Genomic DNA, 26,092 nt, shown 5'->3' on the forward strand with positions numbered 1-26,092 from the left:
GAGCAGACTCAGGATCCGGGGCAGAAGGTAGCGCAAGCTCTGCAACCATGACGTGGGACCCTGGCTTGGTGACCATGATGTGGGACCCTGGCTCGGCGGCCATGACGTGGGACCCTGACTAGGCGGCCATGACGTGGTACTCTGGCTCGGCGGCCATGACATGGGACTCTGGCTCAGAAGCCATGACGTGGAACTCTGTCTTGGCGGCCATGATGTGGAACTCCGGCTCGGCATCTGCCTCCCCCACAGTGAATGCCCACAGTGAACGTAGAACCACTTATCTGCAGGGCAAGGTCGATATACTGAGCCAGATTGAGGGGACTGTGTCCGCCAGGCATCAGGGAAGAGATTGGCTCATTCAATCCCACCCGGAAAATGACTTCATTAAAGTCCACCCAGGCCAAAAGCGCAGAAGTCCTTCACATAATTTTCCAGGGATCGAATGAAAATGAAGAAGCTGCATTGCTGCATATTCATTTCAATGCGCATTAAAACTTTTAAACTCTCATCCGCCACAATATTAATCAGCCAGCAGACTGTGGCTATCCGCATTGCTACAGCAGTTGTGAAGCCGCATTCACATTTCGCATCAGGATGTCAAGCCCCGCTTTGAACTCTATATAAAAAGGACTTACAGACAAATGTCTCATTCTGCGTTTTTGTGACTTGATGTGCTTCTGTGGTAATTAAATTGCACCTTACAGAGGCTGCAAAGTACTTGATTTCTTTCACAAGTCCCATCTGGGCTTGTTTTGTACAATAAATAGCGTTAAGAGGTCCTTTCTCCATCACTCATAGAACTTGTAATTACAAGTTGTAAACTCGATATTCTATAAGCTCAGACTTGACAGTCGTGATGTCATGTATAAAGAACAAATATAGCAGCAACCTCAACAGTTAGAGGTAGAGAACACATTTCTCTTTGATATGCCACTTTATTATGCCACCTGGAGCTCTTTTTATTATTATTATTATTATTAAATTTTTTTACATTCTGCTACAAAATATATATTATGAAATACCGTCACAGTCATGTCATTTTCATGAGATGAGGATGAGAATTTAACATGTCATAAATCAGCTGCTTAGGCACTAATGCATATTAAATAGGTTAATTAAGTTATTTTTAATATAATGTTTTTAACCTCTCTGTACTCAAATGCAAGATATTGTCATAGCAAGGCCAAAGACTATTATATTATATTATGACCTAGTAAAGAATTAACCAAATGGGCATAAAGCCAACATTTGCATTCCTTCCAATGTCCTTGATTAGGCAACATTTAATCTACCACACAAACAATGTGATCTGTCAGCCCACACCCTTCACCAATGATGCACTCACTCTTTTCCATTATGTTGGAGGCTAATAATAGAAACAATCACACCTCTAACAAAGTTCTATCTTCATGGAATTTTAAAACAATGACGTGTGATTGTGGGTTAATCAGATGAGATCATAATGATGAACAGGGGAACGTATCTGTAGGGTTGTCATCTGGATTATGGCAGAAGCTTGTGGATGCAGGTTTTGATAGGGTCCTCTGATAAACAGATGAAGCAGTTCATGTGAGGCCTGTGTGAGGCCTGGTGGGGAGCATGAAGTCTGTAAAAATATTGCAGGTGGCACGTAGCACAACTTGAGAAGGACACATAGTGTTCATGTTATCACTATGTTTACATCACTCTGCTTTGGTGCCACATGTATGAAGTCTGAAATGCTGTGTATAGCCTAATTACATATTATATCTAGATGAAATGGCAGATTTGATCATGCGATGAAACTCAGCCTTTACTATTTTTGTTTTTAATGTGTAGCAAGAGTGTAACGACATGAACGTCATTGCATTAACATCACAAACGTTAGGAATAGATGTAGTTTGAGACAATAATTCTGTTCTAAGCACAATAGGCATCTTAGGCTTTGTTCACCCCAGTCATTGTGGAATACGAGTACAGAAGCTAAAAATGTTCCCTCTGCTCATGATTATCAGCTTTGATGCTGATCTTATAAGGTGCATGAGAGCATATTAGATATGGAGGCATTACTGTATTTATGCACATACTAAGTCAAACACCCAACTTGGTCTCACAGTATCTCGTTACCATGCCTACAATTTTGCAAAATGATTTTTACATGGCTCTTTGTACATATTGCGGCAGTTTCCTGGTCAAATGAACACTAGAGGCGCTACAGCAGTGTTCAGTAATGAATGTATCAGTTCATAAACACTTTGCGCCCCATTCCTCACAAAGTGCTATCTTATTACATCGAAACACTTTTACAACACTTTTACTGACATGTTTGCATTACATAACCAACTACATTTACAAATTGTTGCGAGCAAATTGAGCTGTAGCTCAACTGATAGAGCGCTGCATTTGTGATGCAAAGGACTATGGTACAAGTCCTGAAGAGCCTGTGGACATGAAAGTGTCAAAGAAGCGCCACAAAATGACGTGGTTGCTTTGGCAGTTCTGTTTTTCTTCTTACATTTGCTCTTTTGACACCTAAGATTAGGTTTAAGGTTTAGGGTAGGGAGGTCAGTTTGGTTGATTTATAACTCAATAGAGCATTAAAGGTGCACTCAGTAATTTTTTTCCTCATTTATAAAGTTTTACTTCTTAAGAAATGAATAGACATTTTAAAACATATGTATAAAATCATGACCACTCATGTGAGATAAAGAGTTCAGTCATATCAGTAACCTTATAAAAGCTCTTTTATTCTACATGGAGCAGGGGCACCCTCATAGGGGCAGCTATGTTAGCATCACATACTACTCGCTTAATCTCAGTAACTGCCCTTGTATTGGACACTTTCGTTCATGGATTAAATTAATGCTGGCTAACTGTGTATAGTGAATTTCTACAATGGCATTGGTAACTGAAAACGACTGTGTTTGAATAATGCATTTCGACATAAAACCTCATGTGTTTGGGAGAACATTTAACTCGCTTTTAGCTCCACACAGTAGACATTTCATCTCGGAACTGCCACGATGCGTGTCATGAACCATATAATACCATTTTGCAGAAGTGTTGCCACAGTCATGTCATTTACACGTGATCAGGCTGGCTAAACCACTTAAGGCTGTTTAAGCCATTTTATCAGTGCTGGATTGCCTTCATTTGTTCCTATCCATCTACAGATGTTCACAGGTGCTGCTATGGCATGAGTTCATAAACATTCTTTATCCTGTTTTAGTTAGTGCATTGACAGACAGTGCTGTTGTTTCTAATGACGCACTGTACTGATTACCAGCTGCTGATTAGTGTAAAATGGTGAAGTGTCTAAATCCTAGACTAAAAATTATGCAATAATCTGATAAGCAGAGACGGTGTCTCAGAAACTGGTGGCTTTGAGAACACCTAAACAAACTCAGGTGAACACAAACACACATATTCATACTAGTCTGCATTTTTTTAGCTCCCTGTGAGCACCTAGAGTCAATAGCAAGTGTGTGTCAGCTCAGTTAGGTCTTATCAGCTTATCAGTGAGGCATATTTTTTCAGGTCACGAGAAGCAGTTGAATAGGACGAAATATTTATCTAGTATTAACCTCCATCATTGTGACATTAAGGAGAATATTTGCTTGCAAAAAAATAAAAATCTTTATTTCTTAGAAGCACTTCGAATAAACGTCTAAATAAAAACACCCTATAAAACTTATATAAGTGTACAATATGCACATGTATACTATGGAAAAAGAGTGATGACCCTAATCACATCCACTGAGGTCTGGGCTAAGACAAAGGCAAATATCTACTGGCCCTTGAACCGCAGCTGGTTCAGTATAATTCACTTTGATTTAATTTTAATGTTTTGATTTAACTTTAAACGTGAAAGTTCCCCACCACATGACAATTTCATGTAAAATATTTACTTGATTATTTTACCCTGGCCCTACTCGACAAATAGAGTATGGCTCTTAAAATCAATGGAATCTATAAGATACAAATCCTTCTCTCGCTTTAAGGAAAATCACTGCGTTCAAGGTTTTTTTTAATTTTAAATTTTTTATTTTATTTATATCGCTAAATTATTTGACCCCTTATTCCTAGTTCATGTCTATCTCCAGGCCAGTCCACCTCCAGTGCCCTGACTGTTTCATGTAACTGTGACCCCTCTACGATGTATGCTAATTCTGTCCTCTTTCCGAACCTTCAAGATGAGTGTTTGTGTCCCTTGACGTCCGCCACATCATGGAAGACGATAACATGTTGTTTGAGGTGAAAGCTTGTTTTTTGAGCAGTGGAAAACAGCACCAAATTTAGCAGATCTGAAAGTCTGGAGCTTGTCATATAGTCACACAGGAAAATGGAACAATACCTTCAAGTGCCTGAGGAATCTGGGTGTACCCAATGCAAACGCTGCCTGCCAAAGCACCAAACTTGATCTGGAGGGCGTTTGAGGACAAGAGTTTAATGGAACAGAAGCACCAAAATGCAGGTTTCACACGTTTTGAAGTATGTTTATCTATTACCTAACAATAGGTCAAGAGCGGACAAAAGTAAAAAAAATAAATTAAATAGAAATGAGGAATGAGGGCAGTCTTGATGATGAGATAATCGCATAAATGTGTATTTAGCAACGAAATTGCAATATATCATCTACTGTGACTCAGATTTTGAAAACTCTTTCATAAAATGTGATGTATTTCATATTCTGATGATGCTCTCTTTTTTCAGGTAAACAGGTGACCTGATGGCTGCATAAGGAGCTGGCTTTTAATAAAACTATGAGAGAGGTCAACAGAGAATGGCCAGACTGGTTTGAACTGACAAAGTCTACAGTAACTCAGATAACCACTTTGTACAATTGTGATGAGAAGAAAATCATCTCAGAATGCTATTCTGAGATACGAGTTGGCGCTGTTTTGGCAGTATGAGGGGGACCTACAAAATATTAGGCAGGTGGTTTTAATGTTGTGGCTGATCGGTGTATACACAACACAGACTTGAAGAAAAGCAACACTGATAGTGAATGATCCATCACACCCTCTGTTTAATGAATTTGGAAAAAAAAAAAAAAAATGCCATCAGGAAGATATTATAGAGTGTACAGAGCCACTAAGAATATTTTAAAAGAAATTTTATTCCATCATCTATTGTTTCATTGAATAATTGATTTGTGTATTGTTTATTTATTTTATATATATATATATATATATATATATATATATATATATATATATATATATATATATATATATATATATGTATATATATATATATATATATATATATATATATATATATATATATATATAGTTTTAGTATAGGTGTCTCTCATTAAAGATGAAACAAGGCTGTCTACTCTCAGAATAATTTAATTTAATAATTGTAGGAAAAGAGGAGGATCTTACCATCCTATTTGCCACTTCTTTATTTTCGGTTTTTATCAGTCACTTCTTTTCACAGTTCATATACAGGCAACTATGCCAAGCATGGAAAACCCCATACCACATCATGTAGAGAATACATTTCTTTAATCAGACGAGTAGATCTGAGACTTTTTTCTTTTCTTTTTTTAGAAACTTGTGCTACCTGAAACAAAAGAGATTACAAGAAATCATTTGACTCTCTTTCTGGTCAAAGCACTGTCTTAGTAAATGATTCATATCCAGCCTGTGGGCATTACTATGAAACTGGTGCCACCAATGGCTTTGGGACATTATTGTTATAGATCATGTTATACCATAATTTCTGTTGTTTTTATTTATTTATTTATTTTTATTAGAACATTCTCTTTTCAGTTTTGTAGATGCCTAGGCCTGTATATAATCACATTTTCACACATAATACTTATATTCCTAATATTTACATTCTTAGTTTTATTTTACCATGGAGCTGCTAGTTTCTGTTTGAAATATTCAGTGTTTTCATTCGTAGGCCATTGGGAAAAGTGTGACAGCACTGTTTTGGAAAGAGAGGATATTTTCAGTAAGTTACCAAGTAAAGGTTCCTCCATGTTTATAGCTCTGATCATTCATATTAAAGAAATGTGTTATCTCCAGAATGCTTGAGTGTTTATGGGAGGGCAGCTTCTGTGGAATCCTCCAAACATAGCAGAGTCTATATTCTATATTAAAACCTCTTTATTGTTCTGTCATAACTTCCATTCATTATCATTATTCTCACTGCATGTAATGGAAAGCATATTTCTGCTGCAGAATAATGTCCTTATAAGGGTCTGTTTTTAAGTTCCTCCTCATTGTAGCAGGACTGTAGCTACAGCAGAACTTCCAGACACAACATACAGTCAACCATCATCCACTCTGTGAGTGAGTATGTACAGTGTATAGTACCATACTGGTGTATTTCTCAATAACACACCTATTCCAAATTGTTGTGGTACTAGATAGCATTAGTAGCTTTAAAAGTAATGTGTTTATATGTGTTGTTGAGATATTGGTAACAAAATATTTCTTAAATATTTCAAAAGAAATTCGAACACAACAGTGATTCATGGCACAAACTGATGACCTGACATAAGAGCACAAATTTGCCAAAGTAACAGGCTGTTCGTTCACATCCAGCCCATCAGCTTTTATTTTGTGGCCCTCACCATGCCACAACTTATGTGACATGTCAATTGAATTCATATACAGTGATCTCAAAACGTATCTGGTAACATTTGAACACTTTAGTAAAGCAATCAATCCCATTCTATCATTTGTTGCATCATCTCTTTATGAAAAATAAAAAATCTAAATATAACAGATTATATTTTATTCTATTATTTTCTAATTGTCTTTTGAAAATGCTTTGATAGCGTCACACTATCTGGGCCTGAAAAGACCTGAGGTATCTAATAATATTTAGTGAAACACCAAAAATTATTATGTTTTATAACGCAATACATTTTTAGATTCAGACTTAAAGTAAATATCCAAATAGTTTCTGGGGCCACTCTGTACATACAATTTTGGCCTTCTTACATCAGTAGCACTTTCTTTGAAATGTCATTGTTTATCCGTCTATGTAACACAAAACATTTCCCTGAGGAAACACTCTCTGTCTTATGTGACTCCCATTGGACTTTTCCTGACCTTGATCTAACAATTGCTGCAGGAATCCTTCTTTCCACTATACCTGCAGTAATGGCTTCCCATAAAAACAAATCTGTTTGCTTCTGCTTAGAGTTCAGACCTGCTATAGGAAACAACTGCATCTGTGTTAAACAGCTGGACATGTTTGTATCTTGATGCACCTGCTCGTAGTGGACGTGACTGTGAGCATTCAACCTCAACATGAAACCAAATGATTCCACAGTCCTGCACCGAGTCATTGGGTTTCCCATCATTCTCTGGTATGTGGAGGGTCAACCAGGGATGGCTATCACTGTCAAGTTTGAATGAGAAATTAAGATTAGGATCCAATGTAATTATACTGACAGATTTGACTGTTTACAGAGCTTGCTGAAGGTTGTTTATAAAGAAGCTCTGACCATCGGCAGGGTTGGGAGTCTAGCTATCACTTGAGGATATCTGTTGTACGTGTACCACAACACAAACTGAAATGCGATCTGCATCTTGAGCTGTCAAATATGTCTCATGTCCAGACATGATGCAGACTGTTCTGGGAACAGTGGATTTGTTTTCGGGCTTTAAGAAAGCACACTGCAGGTATGCTTGATGACTAGGTTGTCAATATCAATTTAGAGTGAGACTTTGAAACCAAGCGAGAACTGTGAAAATCATGATTGCTCTGATCCAAACCTCAGTGAGCTGCCTAGACAGTGTTTTAAAACATCATAGACACACTCGCAATGCAAAGCCTGTTTCAAAAGGTAGACAGCAACATTATGCTGCCTTCTAAGATACCTTCTTTTGTTCAACTTCTGAGGCAACATTGCATGTATTCTTCATGGAGAAAGCAATCTTAGAATGCATTGCGATAAGCTCAATAAATAAAGACATTTGAGGACTGATTTTTAACAATAACAAATAAACCTTTAAAGACAGACCTACTGGGATTGTAGTTCATTTCGTCATTAAAGATGGTGAGTACACAGTACTATACATTTGTCTTTTTGTCCAATGTTCAAATACGTTTTTTTGCTTCAAATCAAAGCTTGTAATGTTGTGATTCACCTCGGAGCTCGTTGGTTTGGTTCATGGCTTAGAACACTTTAAGTAAGGATTTTATGAAATCCCTATGGAAGAAATTAATGGGGAAAATACATCCGGAACCAAGATGCCTGAAAAAGTGGGCGGGAACTGTTGCTCTCTATACCAAATAAAAATAGTTCAATTTAAATCTACACTATGTAACTTTTGGCCCTCTAGCGGTTATAAAATAAAACTGCATGTGTCTTGTGGAAGAACATTGTTTTGGTTGTGGTTCGGCTCTGCTTCTCTTCGCGGATGAATGTGGTTCGAGGCACCGGTGTACACAAAGATACAGGACATCTTATCAGAGAGAATGGACAAATAAATAATGAAAGAAAGGAAAAGACGGATATTCAAAAATATGTGCCATATCTTATGCTGTAGTTTTGACTTATTGGAAACATTGATGTTTTGAAAGAAATGACGTTACAAAAGTTAGGCAACGTTTGTTGACATTAGACACAATGATTGCTAGTCTGATAAGGTCAAACGTTGTAAAGTTTTTATAACTGCAGGATATTCTGGCCAAATAGACCACGATAGAAAGTAATTTAGAGATTGTCATTGTTACCAACACATCATTTCAAGACTCACATGTCCTTGGCCAGCCAAGGACTAAAGGATTTATTTATATAAATTGTTGCCGTTATAAAGAAAAATGCACACGTGTGCTAGCAAGTGAAAAGTTCTGCACCGATTACAGTATAATTATTGTATTTCACTACACTACACAGCTGTACATAAACCATATCAATAAAATATCTTAACTGTTGAGTGAGAAAAAAGCCATCTCTGGGTCGCTTTTTAATCCTTTAGATCTCGGAGTTGTCGCCACCTCTGAAAAGCCAAGCCGATGTTGATTCGGGTTTTATTATGGACTCTGTCACTTGGGTTTGGGGCTCTGTTCAGGGTTTCTTTGTTTTTACAACTGGTGATTCTCTGGAGGTTTTCCGTTTTGAATGATCCATGGTCAATTTTTCTCATTCGTTGTGACAAACTTTCAGCTACACACGACTCCCACACAATACACGCGCTACAGTAGCCAGAGCTTATTTTCTCTGTATATGGATATGACGTCAACAGGCACGGGCGGATGACGTATGTATGCAATTTCCCGCGAAATCCATCCCGACAGCTCTAAAATATAAATCATTATTTTAGGTTTATCATAGTGTATTTGGGTAAAGACATGGTTTGGAAGATGGATTTTTGTTGCGCTCTCTCATTAATAACATTTTGTTCTTTTTTAACAAAAAAAGTTACATAGTGTAGCTTTAAGTAAGAATGGGCTACTTTAACTAATATGTGTGTGTGTGCTGTTTATTTTTAATGCTTATTAGAGTATCATGTTGTTAGCTTAGCAACATGCTAATGTCAAACTTTGTAGTTGCTGCCTATGAAGAGTGTTTTAAATCATTCACTTATGATGTTCAATTTCGTTTTGAATATGGTGCCTCAGGGGGCGTTCACACTGAATTCATTTTTGCGTGCGTCTGCATTGATTTTCAATTGTTTTTTTCATCTTTGACCGGTGAGGAGCATGATACATGAAGTTTTTAGATGCCGTGTCAAGTCAAAAAGAACTTTTAAAGAACTCCCAAGAAACCTGCGCTCTGTTCTATTGGTTGCACTTCTTCTAGCTTCTTTTAGCACAAGAACGCATTCAATCTTAACAGCCATTTAAAAGGTAACTGCCTGTATTGATGATTTCCTGCAACTGCTAGATCATTGCTAGCAGTTTCAACGACATGGCTTTTATTCTCAGGGAGCTTATTGAATTGAAATAATGTATATTCAAAATTCACTAAAAGTAGCTTTAGATAAAAGCACTGGACAAATGCATTAAATAAATCTTATTTATTTAGCCACAAATGAATTCACATTTTTACTCGTACTTAAAGAATATGCGGTAACACTTTATAATACTGTTCCATCAATTATAGGTAAATATGCAGGAATTAATGCAGGACAAATGAATAGTACTACATTAACACTTTAGTCACTATTATTCACTATTATTGAAACATGATTAACTTATCAGTAATTAACAGCAAATATTTTAGCTGAACAATAATTACTGAATTTTATTTGCCTCTTTGAAAACTATCAACAAACTATGACTAAAACTATGACTTAAAACAACTACTAATTAATTACTCATCACAACATTAACTCCTCAAAGTCTAAAATGTGAACGGTTATATTTTTATTGTTAACATGAAAATATTTTACAATTAATTTTTGTATAATAAATATGTTCATTGGGTGTATTCAAGTCATCTTCATATAAATTGCATTTTTATGTATTTTTAAGTAACTTTGTTATTTATTCTATTATTAACTACTTTCCACAGTTGTTAATAACTGTGACTAAAGTGTTAATGTACTATACCTGTTTACATTTCCTCTTTATTGTAATTATCAATGGAACAGTTTTAAAAAGTGTTACCGAATACTTGTTAAGAGTTAACACCTTAGTCTTAGAAATATCTCATCCCCCTGGGTAAACAGGTTTACAACTACACTCTTGACCTCTCTGTTAAGTAATCTCAGTTAATTTTGCCTGAACGCAGACATCCTGTCAGACACACACACACACACACACACACACACACACACACACACACACACACACACACACACTACTGGCAATCCACTTCAAGAAAAGCAAGACAATGAAAAAGGCCTGTTCAGATACTGACTTCAGTAATCACTCTACAGACTGGAAATAAATAACAGACAAACAACAGTTGCTCAAAACAAACGCATGCTCACCTGCAACACAAATGCACCTGCGCACCGTGCAGCATCCAGTGCTAATGGCCAAGACAACCAGGAAACACTTAGAGAACAAAAAACAAAGATTAAAACAAAGCCAACAGTGACAAACAAAATTTGACACGTCGTAATCAGTTTCAGTCCTAGCCACATCGGTTCCTATCACCAAACGGAGACGGGCCTTTATTTTTCCACTGTTTTCCCATTTTATTCTCTGAAGGAATGTGGCAGGAATGTGCAAACTGCATCCTGTTTTTTCCTTGTTCTTAGTCAGCGGTTTACCTTTAAAGAGCTGTGCTAGCAGAGGACACTTCATCACTACTGAAGAAGGAAAGAGGGATGCTGGAAACCACGAGATGCATTCTTGTAAATGGCCTAGTTGCACAAAATGACATAAACTTCCCAATTTAAATCTGCTCTACATAGAAACTACAAGAAAATATAATCAAAATGTTAAAAATAGGAGAAGTGGGTAATTTCTGTGCCATTTACGTAACTAAACAGAGGTGCAAAAATCAACCCTGTCTCCTGAAGTCCTCTACAAAATGGCAGAATTGTAAGAAATCGCATGAGTTGGTTCATACAAAAATGTACACATACAAAAGACTTTTACTCCCATAGAAAAAAAAATAAGAAAAACAAATGTTTTATTAAGTTTAACCCCTAACCCAAGTACAAACCTTATCATAAAGTCTAACCCCTTACCCAATCTACACCTAACCATGATTTTAATAGGAAAATAACTTGTGTAGAAAGCACCAAGGTTTGGAACGATATGAGGAAAGCGTATTACAGGTTATTGACACACAACAGTCATTTATATTGCATAAATAAATATGGAATGAGTAACCAAGTATGTTCATAGCCATTTAATTTCTTAAAATAAAGTGTTGGATAAGAGGCTAGCTAAAATGTTATGCCTGTATTGAATCAACTTGAAATTCTGTTTATTGCAATTGGTTGGTCTCTATGGGAATAAAAGTCATAACAATGTCTTACGAGTCATTGTGAGTTGTCATGAGACTATGTTGTTTTCAAACAGGTTTCCCGAACACTCCCCCCATCTGCCAATTTGTCTGCCATTGGAACAATATTTATAGCGCCAGCACACTCACGGAGAAGTGCTACTTTGTTCTTCTCCAAAAAAAGTTCGGAACAGCTCAGCAATGGCATACTGTTTGCAAACATTCAGATACCCTCCACGCTGTAGGGGGAGGCGTTTAGAGGAACAATTAAATATGAGGACGTTTAAGACTACATGCAAACCATAAACTAATTTGACATTAAAATCAATGACTTCATGCCTCATTCTATAAGTAGAATTCACACGAGATCAGTAAAAGAAGCTGTTTAACTACTCAATGAAGATTTAAAGTAATATATATGCAGTAAAATAATATGTAATTTGTCATGTTTACATACTAAATGAATTATGCTAATGCACTAACACGCTATACCCATGTATAGGGTGTTGGCGCATTAGCATCATTAATGTAGTAACATGCCATAATATGCGCCGATTACACAATGTTATTGTAATTTGTGATGACACTGATACTGCTGCAAAGATGGGTGTATAAAAGAGTGTTAATGGGTAGAATACAGACAAAAGAATGATGATTAGAGGCATGTCTTACTTTTTGGCTTTTTGACAGACGGCACATGAGTGAAACAGCTTATCAAACAACAGAGTAAATGGGCACTTAAGAATATTTGAGTAGATTTGATTTCAATTTAGACTTATTCAACAAAAAAATCGCATGACATGTTCTAGGAAAATGTCTCTACTCGAACTATCGTACAGATGTATGTTAATTTGCACCAGCTCACTATTAACTCTAAACACTGAACGGGAATTAGCTGTTGGCCTCAAAGTAGGTGAAGCTGTTCAGCAGCCGGTACTAATTTTTCCTAAAAGTTCACCTTGACGATCTGTAATGAACCACTGAAACGAACTCAAAAACCCCTTAGTGTTGGCCAGATTTAGTTATAAATGACATCACACCCGTTTGTTCTTTGCTTTCATATGAAGTGTGCTGGGGTCTTTCAGAGCCACAGAGCCACAAAAGTGACACTTTTCGGCAGAGTCAACATACAAATGGCTTCCCTATAGTTGACTGCATATTAATCTGGGATAAGAGAAAGTATGTGAACATCCAAAAAAAATTCACACTTAATTTAAAAAAATACTTACTTAAGCTGAAGACAAGTTTGTAACTTTACTTCTTAGAAACCAAGTAAGGAACTTAAACCTGTTCACCTACTTCTGTAGAAATTTTACATAAGCCGAATTCTATAGATCGGCCCACATGGTATGTCTTTCCAGTTAAATTAAGGGATATTTGAACTATGCTTCAGAATCTCTAAACAGTATGTATTGAGTAAACATTTGGGCAGTTGGAATGAGGTGGTAGACAAAAACACTGCACATCTGAGCAAGATAAAATACCATCCAAGACGACTGCCACACACTGCTTGAAAAGAAATGACACATGATTTTAGGCAAACTCACATGACTAACTTCTTTCATGGCTTTTGATTAGTACCATCACCTATTTGGATGCACGTGTGGAATTCTTGATTGCCAGTAGTTTAAAAAAAAAGAAAAGAAAAAAAAGAAGAAAAATAGAGATATTTTATAAAAAAAAATAAGTTGAATTTATAAGAAATGAGATGTCAATTATGTATACATAAGCACTGTTTGTTTCCACCTGATAAATAGTGCACAAAGCGAAGTCATATTTTATAAATTGTTGATTGGTCAGTAGAGCGTTGCAGTTATGCTGAAACACACAATATAGTTACAACAATGCAGTGAATCATCTGTTCACCTAGTAACTGTGTATTTCACTGCGCAGCACCCATAGAGACCAACTATTATCTTTAGTTTGCATGTCAGGGACTATACCTTCTAGCGGAGGATGGCATTTAATAAATGTGCTTAAATATGTTAGAACCTTTAGCAATATTGTAAATTTAGTTAAGTATTCTTTTTTAAATGTGTAATTGCATAGTAAAATATGATATTTGTTTGTACAGTGTAGTGAATTGTGTAATGAGCAGTTGGACTTACAGTATATTGTGGAGTTCTGTTTGACATTTAACAATGAGTGCAAAGTTGAAAGTTTTATCTGCATATGATCAAATGAACATGCTTCAACTAAATTCAAGAATCATTTGTTTGTGATATAATAATATATAATTTATTTGAGAATAGATGTACAGATCAATTATACTAAATACATTTAATTATAAATTAAATAAATAAACAAATTGACTGCTGGACGTAAACAATTCAAGTTTAAACATTCAAGTATCTGTGAAAAAGAGCACAGAGTCTTAAAGTCTTAAATAGTCCTTCTCTTAATATGAAGAAAAAAGAAGACAGGTTCGGCATAAATAAATATGAAAATAGTAGTCAAAACGCTACATATAAATAAGCATAATATACAGTACATAAATAGCCAGTTATAACAAGAATTCATTGAGGGTATTTTGAGGCTGTAATGTGAAGTTTACAGTGCAGTACAGTCTTTTATATAATGGACAATTACTCAGCAGCCTGTTTGTACTTTAGGAAAAACAATAACAGCAGTTTTGGCAGGCTTTGAGCTATTGAACCTACTGGCATTCTGAACAATAAAAACACAGAACAGAAAGCATGCAATAAATACTTCCACCTTCACTGAAGGAAAAAAAAAAAAGAGTTGTACAAAGAAAACAGATAAACATTCCTAAGGGCTACGGCTTTTCTTTCTTTTCTCGAACATTCAGATACTTTCTTGAGCCATTGATAATAGAAGCTGCAAAGCAGAGAAACATATATAAAAGAAATCAAATATAATATATATATATATATATATATATATATATATATATATATATATATATATATATATATATTAATGAAGCTCTGATACAGAGAAAATGTCATATAAAAACAATAAGTCAAAGTAAAGATGTTACACATGAAAACATGCTTTCTGCCATTAATAGAACAGTTCAGTGTCAAAAATAAAGACTATATTGTAAAATTTTTCTTTTCAAGAAGGAACTATTTCATTGTTAAAGGTGAAGGGAATTGTACCAAATGAAATGGCATAAATAATGGTTGAACAACCCTTGTCTTCCACTGGTTGTACCAATGTTGCTTTGTCGGCCTGGTCGGCATGTTCCAAAAAAAAAAAAGCACGCACACACACACACACACACACAAAAAAAGGCACAGGAGGAAATATTTTAACGTAAAAAAAAATTCCAACCTTCATCTTATAAGCAACCAACCATAACTTCCTGTAAATCTTCTCAAATGGTTTTAGCATTGTGGCTGGCTGCAGTATATTCATGTAGACTACCACTTCAAATTTCACCTTAGTCCTTTTGAAATGTCACAACTTCGCTCATGTAGATGATTATCTGTTCTTATTTTCACCAAATAAATCAAGGTGTCTTTGTCCTCAGCTGAAGTATTTCTGTCGTGAATTCTGAGATACCTCCGCTAGGGTTGTGTCTGCTTCCTATGAGGCAGATCCCAAATGAATCCTCTTCATCCAGGATTTGTTTTGTTCAGATGCTCGTGAGTACATCAAACCCATCTCTCTCTAACTAATCAAGAGATTCATAGTTCTGGATTTCTTTTTGGGCGACACAGATTGTGAAGCTGTCATGAGGTTTTCCTTTACTGCCTTCCTGCAAATGGAAATGACATGTTTTTTAGCCCCAAAGCAGGATATTTCATTCATATGAGCAATATGCTAAGCATGCTAATATTGATGAGTGATGGTAAATGTTTTGTTACCTGAGAGAAATGAGTAGGTGATCACTAGCTTTGTCCTTGTTGTTTGACTGGTTATTAAGTTGGGTCACAATCACCATATCTGGGTATTCAGAGCTGTAAAGACAAATAGAGAAAAAGGTTACATACTGAATTCACCAGAAAACCATTTGGTCAATTCTCAAATGCCAATCAAAAGTTTGTACACACTTGACTTTTGCTCATGAGTTTACAAACTTTTTGATCTTAAGGTTTTATCCTTATATACTTTTTTAAAAGCAATTGTGCCTATGTATAAGTACGGATGCAAAAATAATATCTGATTTGCTTAATATTCAGTGACTTGCTCTTAAAAACCCAAAGGCGAACAAACAAATGGATCCTGTTCTCATGAAAATTACATGATTGTGGCGATATTTTTGCAAAATGTTATTATGTGGTTCTTTACATGTATCGCAGCAGTTCCGAGATTAAATGTCCACTGTGTGGCACTAAAAGCGAGTTAAATGTTCTCCCAAACAAATGAGGTTTAAGGTTAATGCTCTATCGAGTTTTAAATCAACAAAACCGACCACTCTAACCTAAACATTAAACTTAATCGATAGCGTCATGAAAAACAAATGTGAGATGAAAAATGCAATTTCTGAAGCAACCATGGCGATTTGTAGTGCTTCACGTGGCTCACTTGTCAACTTGCATGCTCTTCAGGACTCATACCCCAGTCCTTTGCATTGCAAGTGCAACACTCTATCAGTTGAGCTACTGTGCAACTTGATAACACTTAAAAACTTTTGTAAATGTAGTTAGTATGTAACGCAAATGTTAAAATGTTTCGCCTTACAAATCATATGCTACAGTAAAAAGTGTTTAGATGTCATAAGACAGCATTGTGTGAGGAAGAGAGCAAAATCATTTAGCAAAAATGTAGGTAAAAGGAATAGTTCACCCAAAAATACAAATTCTCTCATTATTCACTTACCCTGGTGTCATCCCATATGTGCATGACTGTCTTTCTTCAGCAGAACACAAATTTAAGATTTTTAGAAAAATATTGAAGGTCTGTAGATCCTTATAATGTAAGTGAATGGGTGCCATCAGACTGCTGGCTATTTGACAGTCCAGAAGTCAAATTTAGGCAGCATAAAATTAATCCACACGACTCCAGTGGATCAGTTAATGTCTTCTGAAGCAAATCGATAGGTTGGTGTAAGAAACAAATCGATAATTAAAATGTTATTAACTTTAAAAAATCACTTCCTGCCAGCAGTCAATGCATCAGTGACATAAGCGCTATGGCGCATTCACGCAAGAAGTCGGAAGCATGCGCTTTGTACACAACAAAGGGATGAACGTCACGCAAGAGTTAGTTCATTTCAAACAGCATCTCAGCGCTGGCCGGAAGCAACGATTTAAAGTTAAAAACGTTTTAATTATCAATTTGTTTCTTACACCAACCTATCGATTTTCTTCAGAAGACATTAATTGGTTGACTGGAGTCATGTGGAATACTTTTATGCTGCCTAAATATGACTTTTGGACTGTCAAAGTGCTGGCACCCGTTTACTTACATTATATGGACCTACAGCGTTTCAACATTTTTCTAAAAATCTTAATTTGTGTTCTGCTGAAGAAAGACAGTCAAACACATCTGGGATTGCATTAGGGTGAGTAAATGATTAGAGAATTAAATTTTTGGGTGAACTATTCCTTTAAAATATCTCTCCCACGCAATCCAGGAATTCAAACACAGACAGGAGCTTACGATGACCTTGAGCAACCACACGAATTTACAATACATCATCTTTTGATGAAATGAAACTTATCCAGAAATAGTTGCCCTTTGATTTGGGGACCCTGTATAACTGTCTCATTTCCTTAGATGAAGGTCCCTTATCTTCTCCCTTATACTCCCAGCATATCAAAGCTTCCTAAAAACTCCTACACAACCTGCCTTGATCTACGCATGGCTGCCTGTGGCATCTGCGACAGACAAAATGACACGTATGTGTTTTATTTCATTTTCAGGGTGGGGCAGGAAGGTGCAGATCTGAGCGTTTGAGCTCACCTGTTATAGCAGAAAGTGAAGCAGGTACGGTCGGCCAGGATCGCACATTCACAACGGCCAGTCGAACGCCGACGACGGGACAGAGGACTTCCGAGACCATAGGGGGTGATTTTACTGTTGGGAGATGAAGAGGAAAGAGTTAACCAAAACTGTGGTATAACAACTGCCTTCAAACAGTGTGTTATTGATATTAAACTGAGACTACAGTTTTTGGGGATTTAATTGAGGATCTAATTCCACATTGGGTCCAATCAGATTTTTAGGTGTTGCAATCAAAAGGAAGGCTTATGTGAATTCAGGTAAATTGGACCACTTTTTGACAGTCATTTTTAATGGCAAAAAGGGGCTGAATTTACCTGATTTCACCCTCTATTTTCTTAGATGTACTCACCTTGGTGTGTTGACCCAAATGATGTCTAGATGACAGAAATAGATGCACTCCTTGTCCAACCAGCTGCTACAGGAGCAGCGCTTGGTACGAACCCGCTTTAGAACAGGTGGATCGCTGGATGCTTCGGAAAGTGGATATCCGAACCCTAAAATTATAGAAACGTACAGAAGTTATGATGAAGGGTGTCCACAATGACTATTTTCAATAGCTTTATACACCGTTTAAAGTCATAGCCTGCCATTGCTACCTTAAGGAGCTATTTTTACTTGATCAAACCCTTAAAATTAGTTTTGTTGGTGTAATCTAATGTATTCAGGTTGATTTAGAGATGTTAAATAATATTTTTGGGCTGAATAAAACCAGTCAATTTGTTGTGATTACCACATGAAGCAATTTTTTTTTTATCTTTTATTAACTTTTTTCATTTTTATCTGATCTACAGTATGAGTCATACACTATGACTAGCTATTTAAACACTTGTCTCCTTGTCAATATTACAGATGCGTCGGTGCAAGCAATCAATAGCAATTGCACACTGTAAAAATGTTTTGTCAGGTAGCCTACGATGTGATTCAAATAGTAACAGCTAAATTAACTGGTTTTATTCAACTTTAAAATAAATGACTGCACCAACCTGACTACATCAATGTAAATTTTTAGGGTCATTTTAGAAACTAAATCTTAAGGTAAAATCTTCGCCTTTCGACTGTAAAAAGAGGTAATCTCCAATTGTTATTTATATGCCATAGTGTAATAACCTGCAGCACCTATTAATGCTGGTACTGAGACATAGCAATTCTCTTTGTATGATGTCCAAAAGTGGATCACAGGGTACAACCGTACAAGAGTACAAGTACATCATTAAATTTAGATCCTTAAACATGTAGCACAAAATACAGAATTCAATGTAATCAAAGTTAATTGTAATTCTTTGCACACTATAAGCTCATAAGGACAGAAAAAGTGCTATTTGCTGAAAATTCATAGATTTAAACTATTTATCCATATGTATCTATAAAGCACATTGCCTACTGAATCCCACATAATAGGACAGAACACATTTTTAAAAATTACATTTGTCATTTTTAAACCAATAACTATCATTGTAATTGACTTACCTTGCTGCAGCATGCACAGTGTAGCAGAAATAAACAGAGACGTCCGCAGTGAGAAAGACATCATAGTATCTCAAAAGTTTAACAAGCCTGTTAAATCCACAAGAGGTGAGTGATGGTGTACACAGTTAGTGCAAGCAGTCCACAACGCTCTATACAGGTGCTTGTGTTCACCTCAACCTGCCCGCCTTCCATTTATGCTCCCAAACGCTCCGCCCCATTCCACCAGTGTGTGTGAAGCAGCATTGTTAAACAACAGACCCTCCCACTGCATCCTGAAATTCCCTGACATTCCTGTGTCCTCACTGGTTCAAGTGGGGGAAAAGACAAGACAGACACAGATCAGGGAGTGATGTCAGTAACTCTCCTTGGATCAGTAAGTGTCACAAAAAAACAGGAAACTTTTTTTTTTCCCCATAGGAGAGTCTGCATGCTGCCATCATCAGAGACAGTGTGTAATGGCATGTTTTGCATGTGTCCAGGGTTACATTCCACATTCATGCAGAATAAATGCCAGATACCACTGAAGGAAAAAGCAGGACTGATATGATATCCACTAAAATCCAGCGACTACAGATTATAGATATTGCATGAGTCATGTTATCTATAGTGATACATTTTATTTGCAATGTTATAAAATTGGAAAACATGTCAGTGCAACAATACTCAGAAACATTGTCCATTCTATTCAAACAATGAGAGATATTGTATAAGATATATTCAAATAGTAGAACAAAACATTTCCCAAAAAGTAATGTTATTCCCAACCCGTTTGATAAAAACAATTAAATTAAAAAAATGAAATGAAATATCTATAATATCTATAGATACATCATGTGTATTTTCTGGGGTGTGTTAGAATTTTGTCTTTTTTTTTATTGTCAGAAAAAGCACATGTCATCCAAGACACCATAATAAATGAGAAATTATTTAAACTGAAAGAACAAAAAGAGAACAGAGAGAACTGAGAACAAAAAGAGCCTATCTCACATTCATCTCATGTACATTTTCATTATAGATCTCAGAAAAGTTTTGACATGAAACCGAAATCTGCAATTAATAGTCATCGATTTCGGTGAAAACAATTGTTTTGTTTTTTTTCAAAAGGTTATATTAATAACTAATAAGTACAATTACAAATGCATTATAAATCATTGTTATAAATTTATAATAACATGAATAAAAGGGGTGAATTTCATGCAATGTTTGGCCAAATTGTGAGCATTTTAACTTGCATGTTATAAATGCTTAATAAATACACATAAAATATAACATAAAATGCCATAATAAATTATTTTTGTCACAATGGCTGCATTGTGAAAAAATAATTTATTATGGCATTTTATGTTATGTTTTATGTGTATTTATTAAGCATTTATAACATGCAAGTTAAAATGCTCACAAATAGACTATTATAGTGAGATTAAAAGGAGAGATTTTGTCATTTTGTGTTTATATTCATTAATATAATGTCTTGAATCACTTGTGTTGTCACTTGTCACGTTGACTTTTAAAGAATGATTTTAACTAGTCCTAGTTACCTAATGTCCTCTGCAAAAACATCTCTCAGCTCTTCATGATCATTCACAGCATATATCATATAATAAAGCCTGATGACCATTATACCATACTCAACTTTATGCACATACAGTAGTTTACTAATGGTGAATAAGTGTTATTAAGCATTTATAACAGGTACAATAACTCACAATATTGCATGAATGTCACCCTTTTTATGTACATTGTTATAACTGCTTATCAATGATTTATAATGTAGTTGTAAATGTGTTATTAGGCATTGATGATCCCCTTTACAAACCCTTAACAAAGGGAACATTAATATAAAATGTTGCAGTGATTTCAATATTAATTCGAACATTTCTTAAAAAATTCTGGAAGACAAAATTTTCTGAGCTATGCAATACACATTACAGCATTATTCATTACTATGTGTCAACTTTTTCAATTGTGTTCAATTTGTTTTGCCCCTAAAGAATTTTTTGGAGAAAATTTAGAGACAAAGTTTATCCTTAAATATAAAATATCTGAGGATTCCATTAAGTTACCTGAGCTAGAAAAGTGCAACCTCTGAACAATGAACATTTCCTCTGTGAAATGATTTTGCAATTTGCCTGGAGTTTATTTTTTTTATTTTTTTATTTTTTTCTGATAAAAACTTATGTACACATCTTATACAGTACTAGCTCTTTATAATGTAACTTTTCCCTGTCATTGAATTTGAACTTATTGTTATTTATTTAGGGTTATAGAAGGTAATCCAATATATCTGACCACTGTATTAGGGAAATTAGATAACATTCAAAAAAGTCATGCAAATTAGATATGTAACCCCATCAGTTGAGGTCATGACAGCATCATCTTTGCCAAATGGCTTTGATAACATCTTATCAGTGTACTGGGCAATTGCCAGTTATTCAATATGCACAGGTCAAATAAGACTTTTTAATGGCAGATTGGAATATATATATATATATATATATATATATATATATATATATATATATATATATATATATATATACATACATATATATATATATATATATATACATACATATATATATATATATATATATATATAACAATAAAATATGTATATATGCATAATTTTTTATTTATTTATTGCAGTGAAAGAAAAGTGTTTTACTCACGCAGATGTAATTTTCTTTGAATTTAAATATATTTAATATATATATATATATATATATTTATTCCATAGGCACAAATAACACTTGGTGCAAATATGGATACTTAGATACAGTGCGACAAAAAACATTCAAAACATGTGCACTTTTCATCACAAAAATGTGTTAGGTTTGTAAATGACAAAACAATAGATTCAGTGTTCAAAATGAAGACAAAAGGCATACTGACACTTTGGTTGTCAAATATATATAAAAGTCCCTTTTTCAGAACACTGTATTTTAAAGATAATTATGTAAACATCCAAATAACTTTACAGATCTTTATTGTAAAGTGTTTAAACAATGTTTTCCATGCTTGTTCAGTGAACCATAAACAATTAATGAACATGCACCAGTGCAACGGTCGTTAAGACACTAACAGCTTACAGACGGTAGGCAATTAAGGTCACAGTTATAAAAACTTAGGACACTAAAGAGACCTTTCTATTGACACCAAAAGAAAGATGCCCAGGGTCCCTGCTCATCTGCGTTAACGTGCCTTAGGCATGCTGCATGGAGGCATGAGGACTGCAGATGTGTCCAGGGCAATAAAGTGCAATGTCCGTACTAAGACAGCACTACAGGGAGACAGGAAGGACAGCTGATCGTCCTCGCAGTGGCAGACCACGTGTAACAACACCTGCACAGGATCGGTACATCCGAATATCACACCTGCGGGATAGGTACAGGATGGTGGCAACAACAACTGCCTGATTTACACCAGGAGCGCACAATCCCTCCATCAGTGCTCAGACTGTCCGCAATAGGCTGAGAGAGGCTGGACTGAGGGCTTGTAGGCCTGTTGTAAGGCAGATCCTTACCAGACATCACCGGCAACAACATCGCCTATGGGCACAAACCCACCTTCGCTGGACCAGAAAGGACTGGCAAAAAGTGCTCTTCACTGACGAGTTGTGGTTTTGTCTCACCAGGGGTGATGGTCGTCTCTCGTGTTTATCGTCGAAGGAATGAGCGTTACACTGAGGCCTGTACTCTGGAGCGAAACGGTGTGGGGCGGTGTGTCACAGCATCATCATACTGAGCTTGTTGTCATTGCAGGCAGTCTCAGCGTTGTGCGTTACAGGGAAGTCATCCTCCTCCCTCATGTGGTACCCTTCCTGCAGGCTCATCCTGACATGACCCTCCAGCATGACAATGCCACCAGCCATACTGCTCGTTCTGTGCATGATTTCCTGCAAGACTGGAATGTCAGTGTTCTGTCATGGCCAGCGAAGAGCCCGGATCTCAGTCTCATTAAGCATGTCTGGGACCTGTTGGATCGGCGGGTGTGTGCTAGGGCCATTCCCCCCAGAAATGTCCGGGAACTTGCAAGTGCCTTGGTGGAAGAGTGGTGTAACATCTCACAGCAAGAACTGGAAAATCTGGTGCAGTCCATGAGGAGGAGATGCACTGCAATACTTAATGCAGCTGGTGGCCACACCAGATACTGACTGTTACTTCTGAACGAAACAAATGACAAAAAATTAAATAAAAAAATGCATAAAGAGTAAATAAAAACAATTTAATTTAAATGAAATGCACAGCAACAACATTTTTCTCTGATGAACTGGAAAAAAATTAACTATTAGGAGTCACTGCAGGGGGGCAGGAAATGCCTGAGTGATGTCACAATCCAGCAAACAATGGCATTACAGAGACTATTTGTCCTGTTGAAAGTGTGGGGATCAAAAACATAAAACAATAATTAAAGTAAATATTTGTTCGATCGCCCAGCATGAGTGGACATAAAAATTCTGACCTATATTCCCATATCATTTAACAATCCCATATTCCCTAATGACAAGATAGAAAATAATTCCATACCTGTGAAATATATTATCTCAGCCAATAGGCTCAGTAATATGGCTTTTTTTTTTTTTTTTTTTTTTTGAGAAAGATAATAATTCTTGACAGTAATTTAATCATTACTCAGAACACTGGCATGACATTTCAGTCTCTCTCTCTCTCTCTCTCTCTCTCTCTCTCTCTCAGTTTCTACAGTCACAATCTAAAAATGCACCCTGATCCATTTCCTCCTGCTCTCAGCCCGGAGTCTCGCTGCAGGAATGTGCTGCTGTGTGGTGACAAACACAAAACAACTGAATGCGTCTGTGGAATTCCTCTAAGGAATGCTCTGTTCCACTGCACTTTGAGACCTTATATGCTCCATTAGACTCAATGACCAAAAGTGGTCACTGGAACAGACAAACTGCAATAGGCAGGAGATGAATGGAAAGAGAAAGGGGTAGGGAACAACACAGATGACATGCAAAATTTGTTGAATGATGTTATAGGGATAATGATGCCATTATAGAAAGTTGGCCATGAAATAGTGAAACCTGATTTTGCACATAAAACCATTTAAGATAACAGTTAGTCAACAAAATACAGTATAACACATTAAGACAAAGAGGCTAAATGTACTCTTAAAAATAAAGCAAAACAATTAATATATTGTAATGTCTCAGATGCACAGGTAGATGTCTAAACCTGCTGGGCATTACTGCCTGCTGCACCTCTGCAGGTGCCTTGATTTGTCCAGCTATGGGGTCATTAGCCGGGAGCCACCTTTCACGGATGTTTCGCCCCATTAATTCCAGAAAATCTCCTGGTGGTAAGGAAGATGGTCAGGAGTGCATTCAGAAAGTATTCAGACCCATTCATTGTTTTCACATTTTGTTATGTTGCAGCCTTATGGTAAAAAGCTTAATATATATATATATATATATATATATATATATATATATATATTTTTTTTTTTTTTTTTTTAAACATCAATCTACACTCTATACCCCATAATGACAAAGCAAAAACCAGATTTTTTATAACTTTGCAAATGTATTAAAAAGAAAAAAACTGAAATATCACATTGACATAAGTATTCAGACCCTTTTCCATGACACTTGAAATTTAGCTCAGGTGCATCCCATTTCTCTGGATCATCTTTGAGATGATTCTACACTTTGATTGGAGTCCACCTGTCACAAATTCAATTAATTAGACATTATTTGGAAAGGCACACACCTGTCTATATAAGGTCTCACAGCTGAAAATGCATATCAGAGCAAAAACCAAGCCATGAGGTCAAATGAACTGCCTGCAGAGCTCAGAGACAGGATTGTGTTGATGCACAGATCTGGGGAAGGCTACAAACATTTTTTGGCTGCATTGAAGGTTCCCAAGAGCACAGTGGCCTCCATAATTCTTAAATGGAAGAAGTTTGGAACAACCAGGACTCTTCCTAGAACTGGCCACTCGGCCAAACTGAGCAATTGGGGGAGAAGGGCCTTGGTAAGAGAGTTAACCAAGAACCCAATGGTCACTCTGGTTGAGCTCCAGAGATCATGTGTGGAGATGGGAGAAACTTGCAGAAGGACAACCATCACTGCAACACCCTACAGATCTGGGCTTTATGGCAGAGTGTCCAGACGGAAGCCTCTCCTCAGTGCAAGACACAAAAAAGCACCTAAAGGACTCTCAGACTGTGAGAAACAAGACTCTCTGGTCTGATGAAATGAAGACTGAACTGTTTGGCCTCAATTCCAAGCATCATGTCTGGAGGAAACCAGGCACCGCTCATCACCTGCGCAATACCATCCCAACGGTGACGCATGGTGGTGGTAGCATCATGCTTTAGGGGTGTTTTCAGCAGCAGGGACTGGTCAGGGTTGAAGGAAAGCTAAACGCAGCAAAATACAGAGATATCCTTAATGAAAACCTGGTCCAGAGCACTCAGGACCTCACACTGGGCTGAAGGCTCACATTCCAACAGGACAATGACCCTAAGCACACAGCCAAGGCAGTGGAAAAGTGACTTAAGGCTGTCCAACCTGACAGAGCTTGAGAAGATCTGCAGAGAAAAATGGCAGAAAATCCCAAAATCCAGGTGTGAAAAGCTTGTCGCATCATACCCAAAAAGGTGCTTCACCTAAGTACTGAGTTAAGGGTCTGAATACTTATGTCAATATGATATTTCACTTTTTTCTGAAATTTAAAAGTTATGAAAAATCTGGTTTTTGCTTTGTTATTATGGGGTATGGAGCGTAGACTGATGTGAAAAAATACATAATTTAAAGCATTTTAGCATAAGGCTGCAACATAACAAAATGTGAAAAAAAATTAATGGGTCTGAATACTATCTGAATGC

The 26,092-nt window shown here is 36.4% G+C and overlaps 1 protein-coding gene across 1 annotated transcript; it reads right to left on the reverse strand.

The window, feature by feature from the left end:
* Positions 1–14,084: 14,084 nt before the first annotated feature.
* Positions 14,085–19,392, reverse strand: edn2 (endothelin 2). Its single transcript, XM_051663319.1, has 5 exons — positions 19,244–19,392; positions 18,126–18,270; positions 17,735–17,848; positions 15,694–15,786; positions 14,085–15,584 (listed from the first exon to the last, which is right to left on the reverse strand). The coding sequence occupies exons 1-5, from the start codon at positions 19,305–19,307 to the stop codon at positions 15,497–15,499; spliced, it is 504 nt and encodes a 167-aa protein (XP_051519279.1). The 5' UTR covers positions 19,308–19,392; the 3' UTR covers positions 14,085–15,496.
* Positions 19,393–26,092: the final 6,700 nt, after the last annotated feature.

The sequence above is a fragment of the Myxocyprinus asiaticus genome, chromosome 30 (assembly GCF_019703515.2).
Source record: "Myxocyprinus asiaticus isolate MX2 ecotype Aquarium Trade chromosome 30, UBuf_Myxa_2, whole genome shotgun sequence".
Taxonomy (NCBI): Eukaryota; Metazoa; Chordata; class Actinopteri; order Cypriniformes; family Catostomidae; genus Myxocyprinus; species Myxocyprinus asiaticus.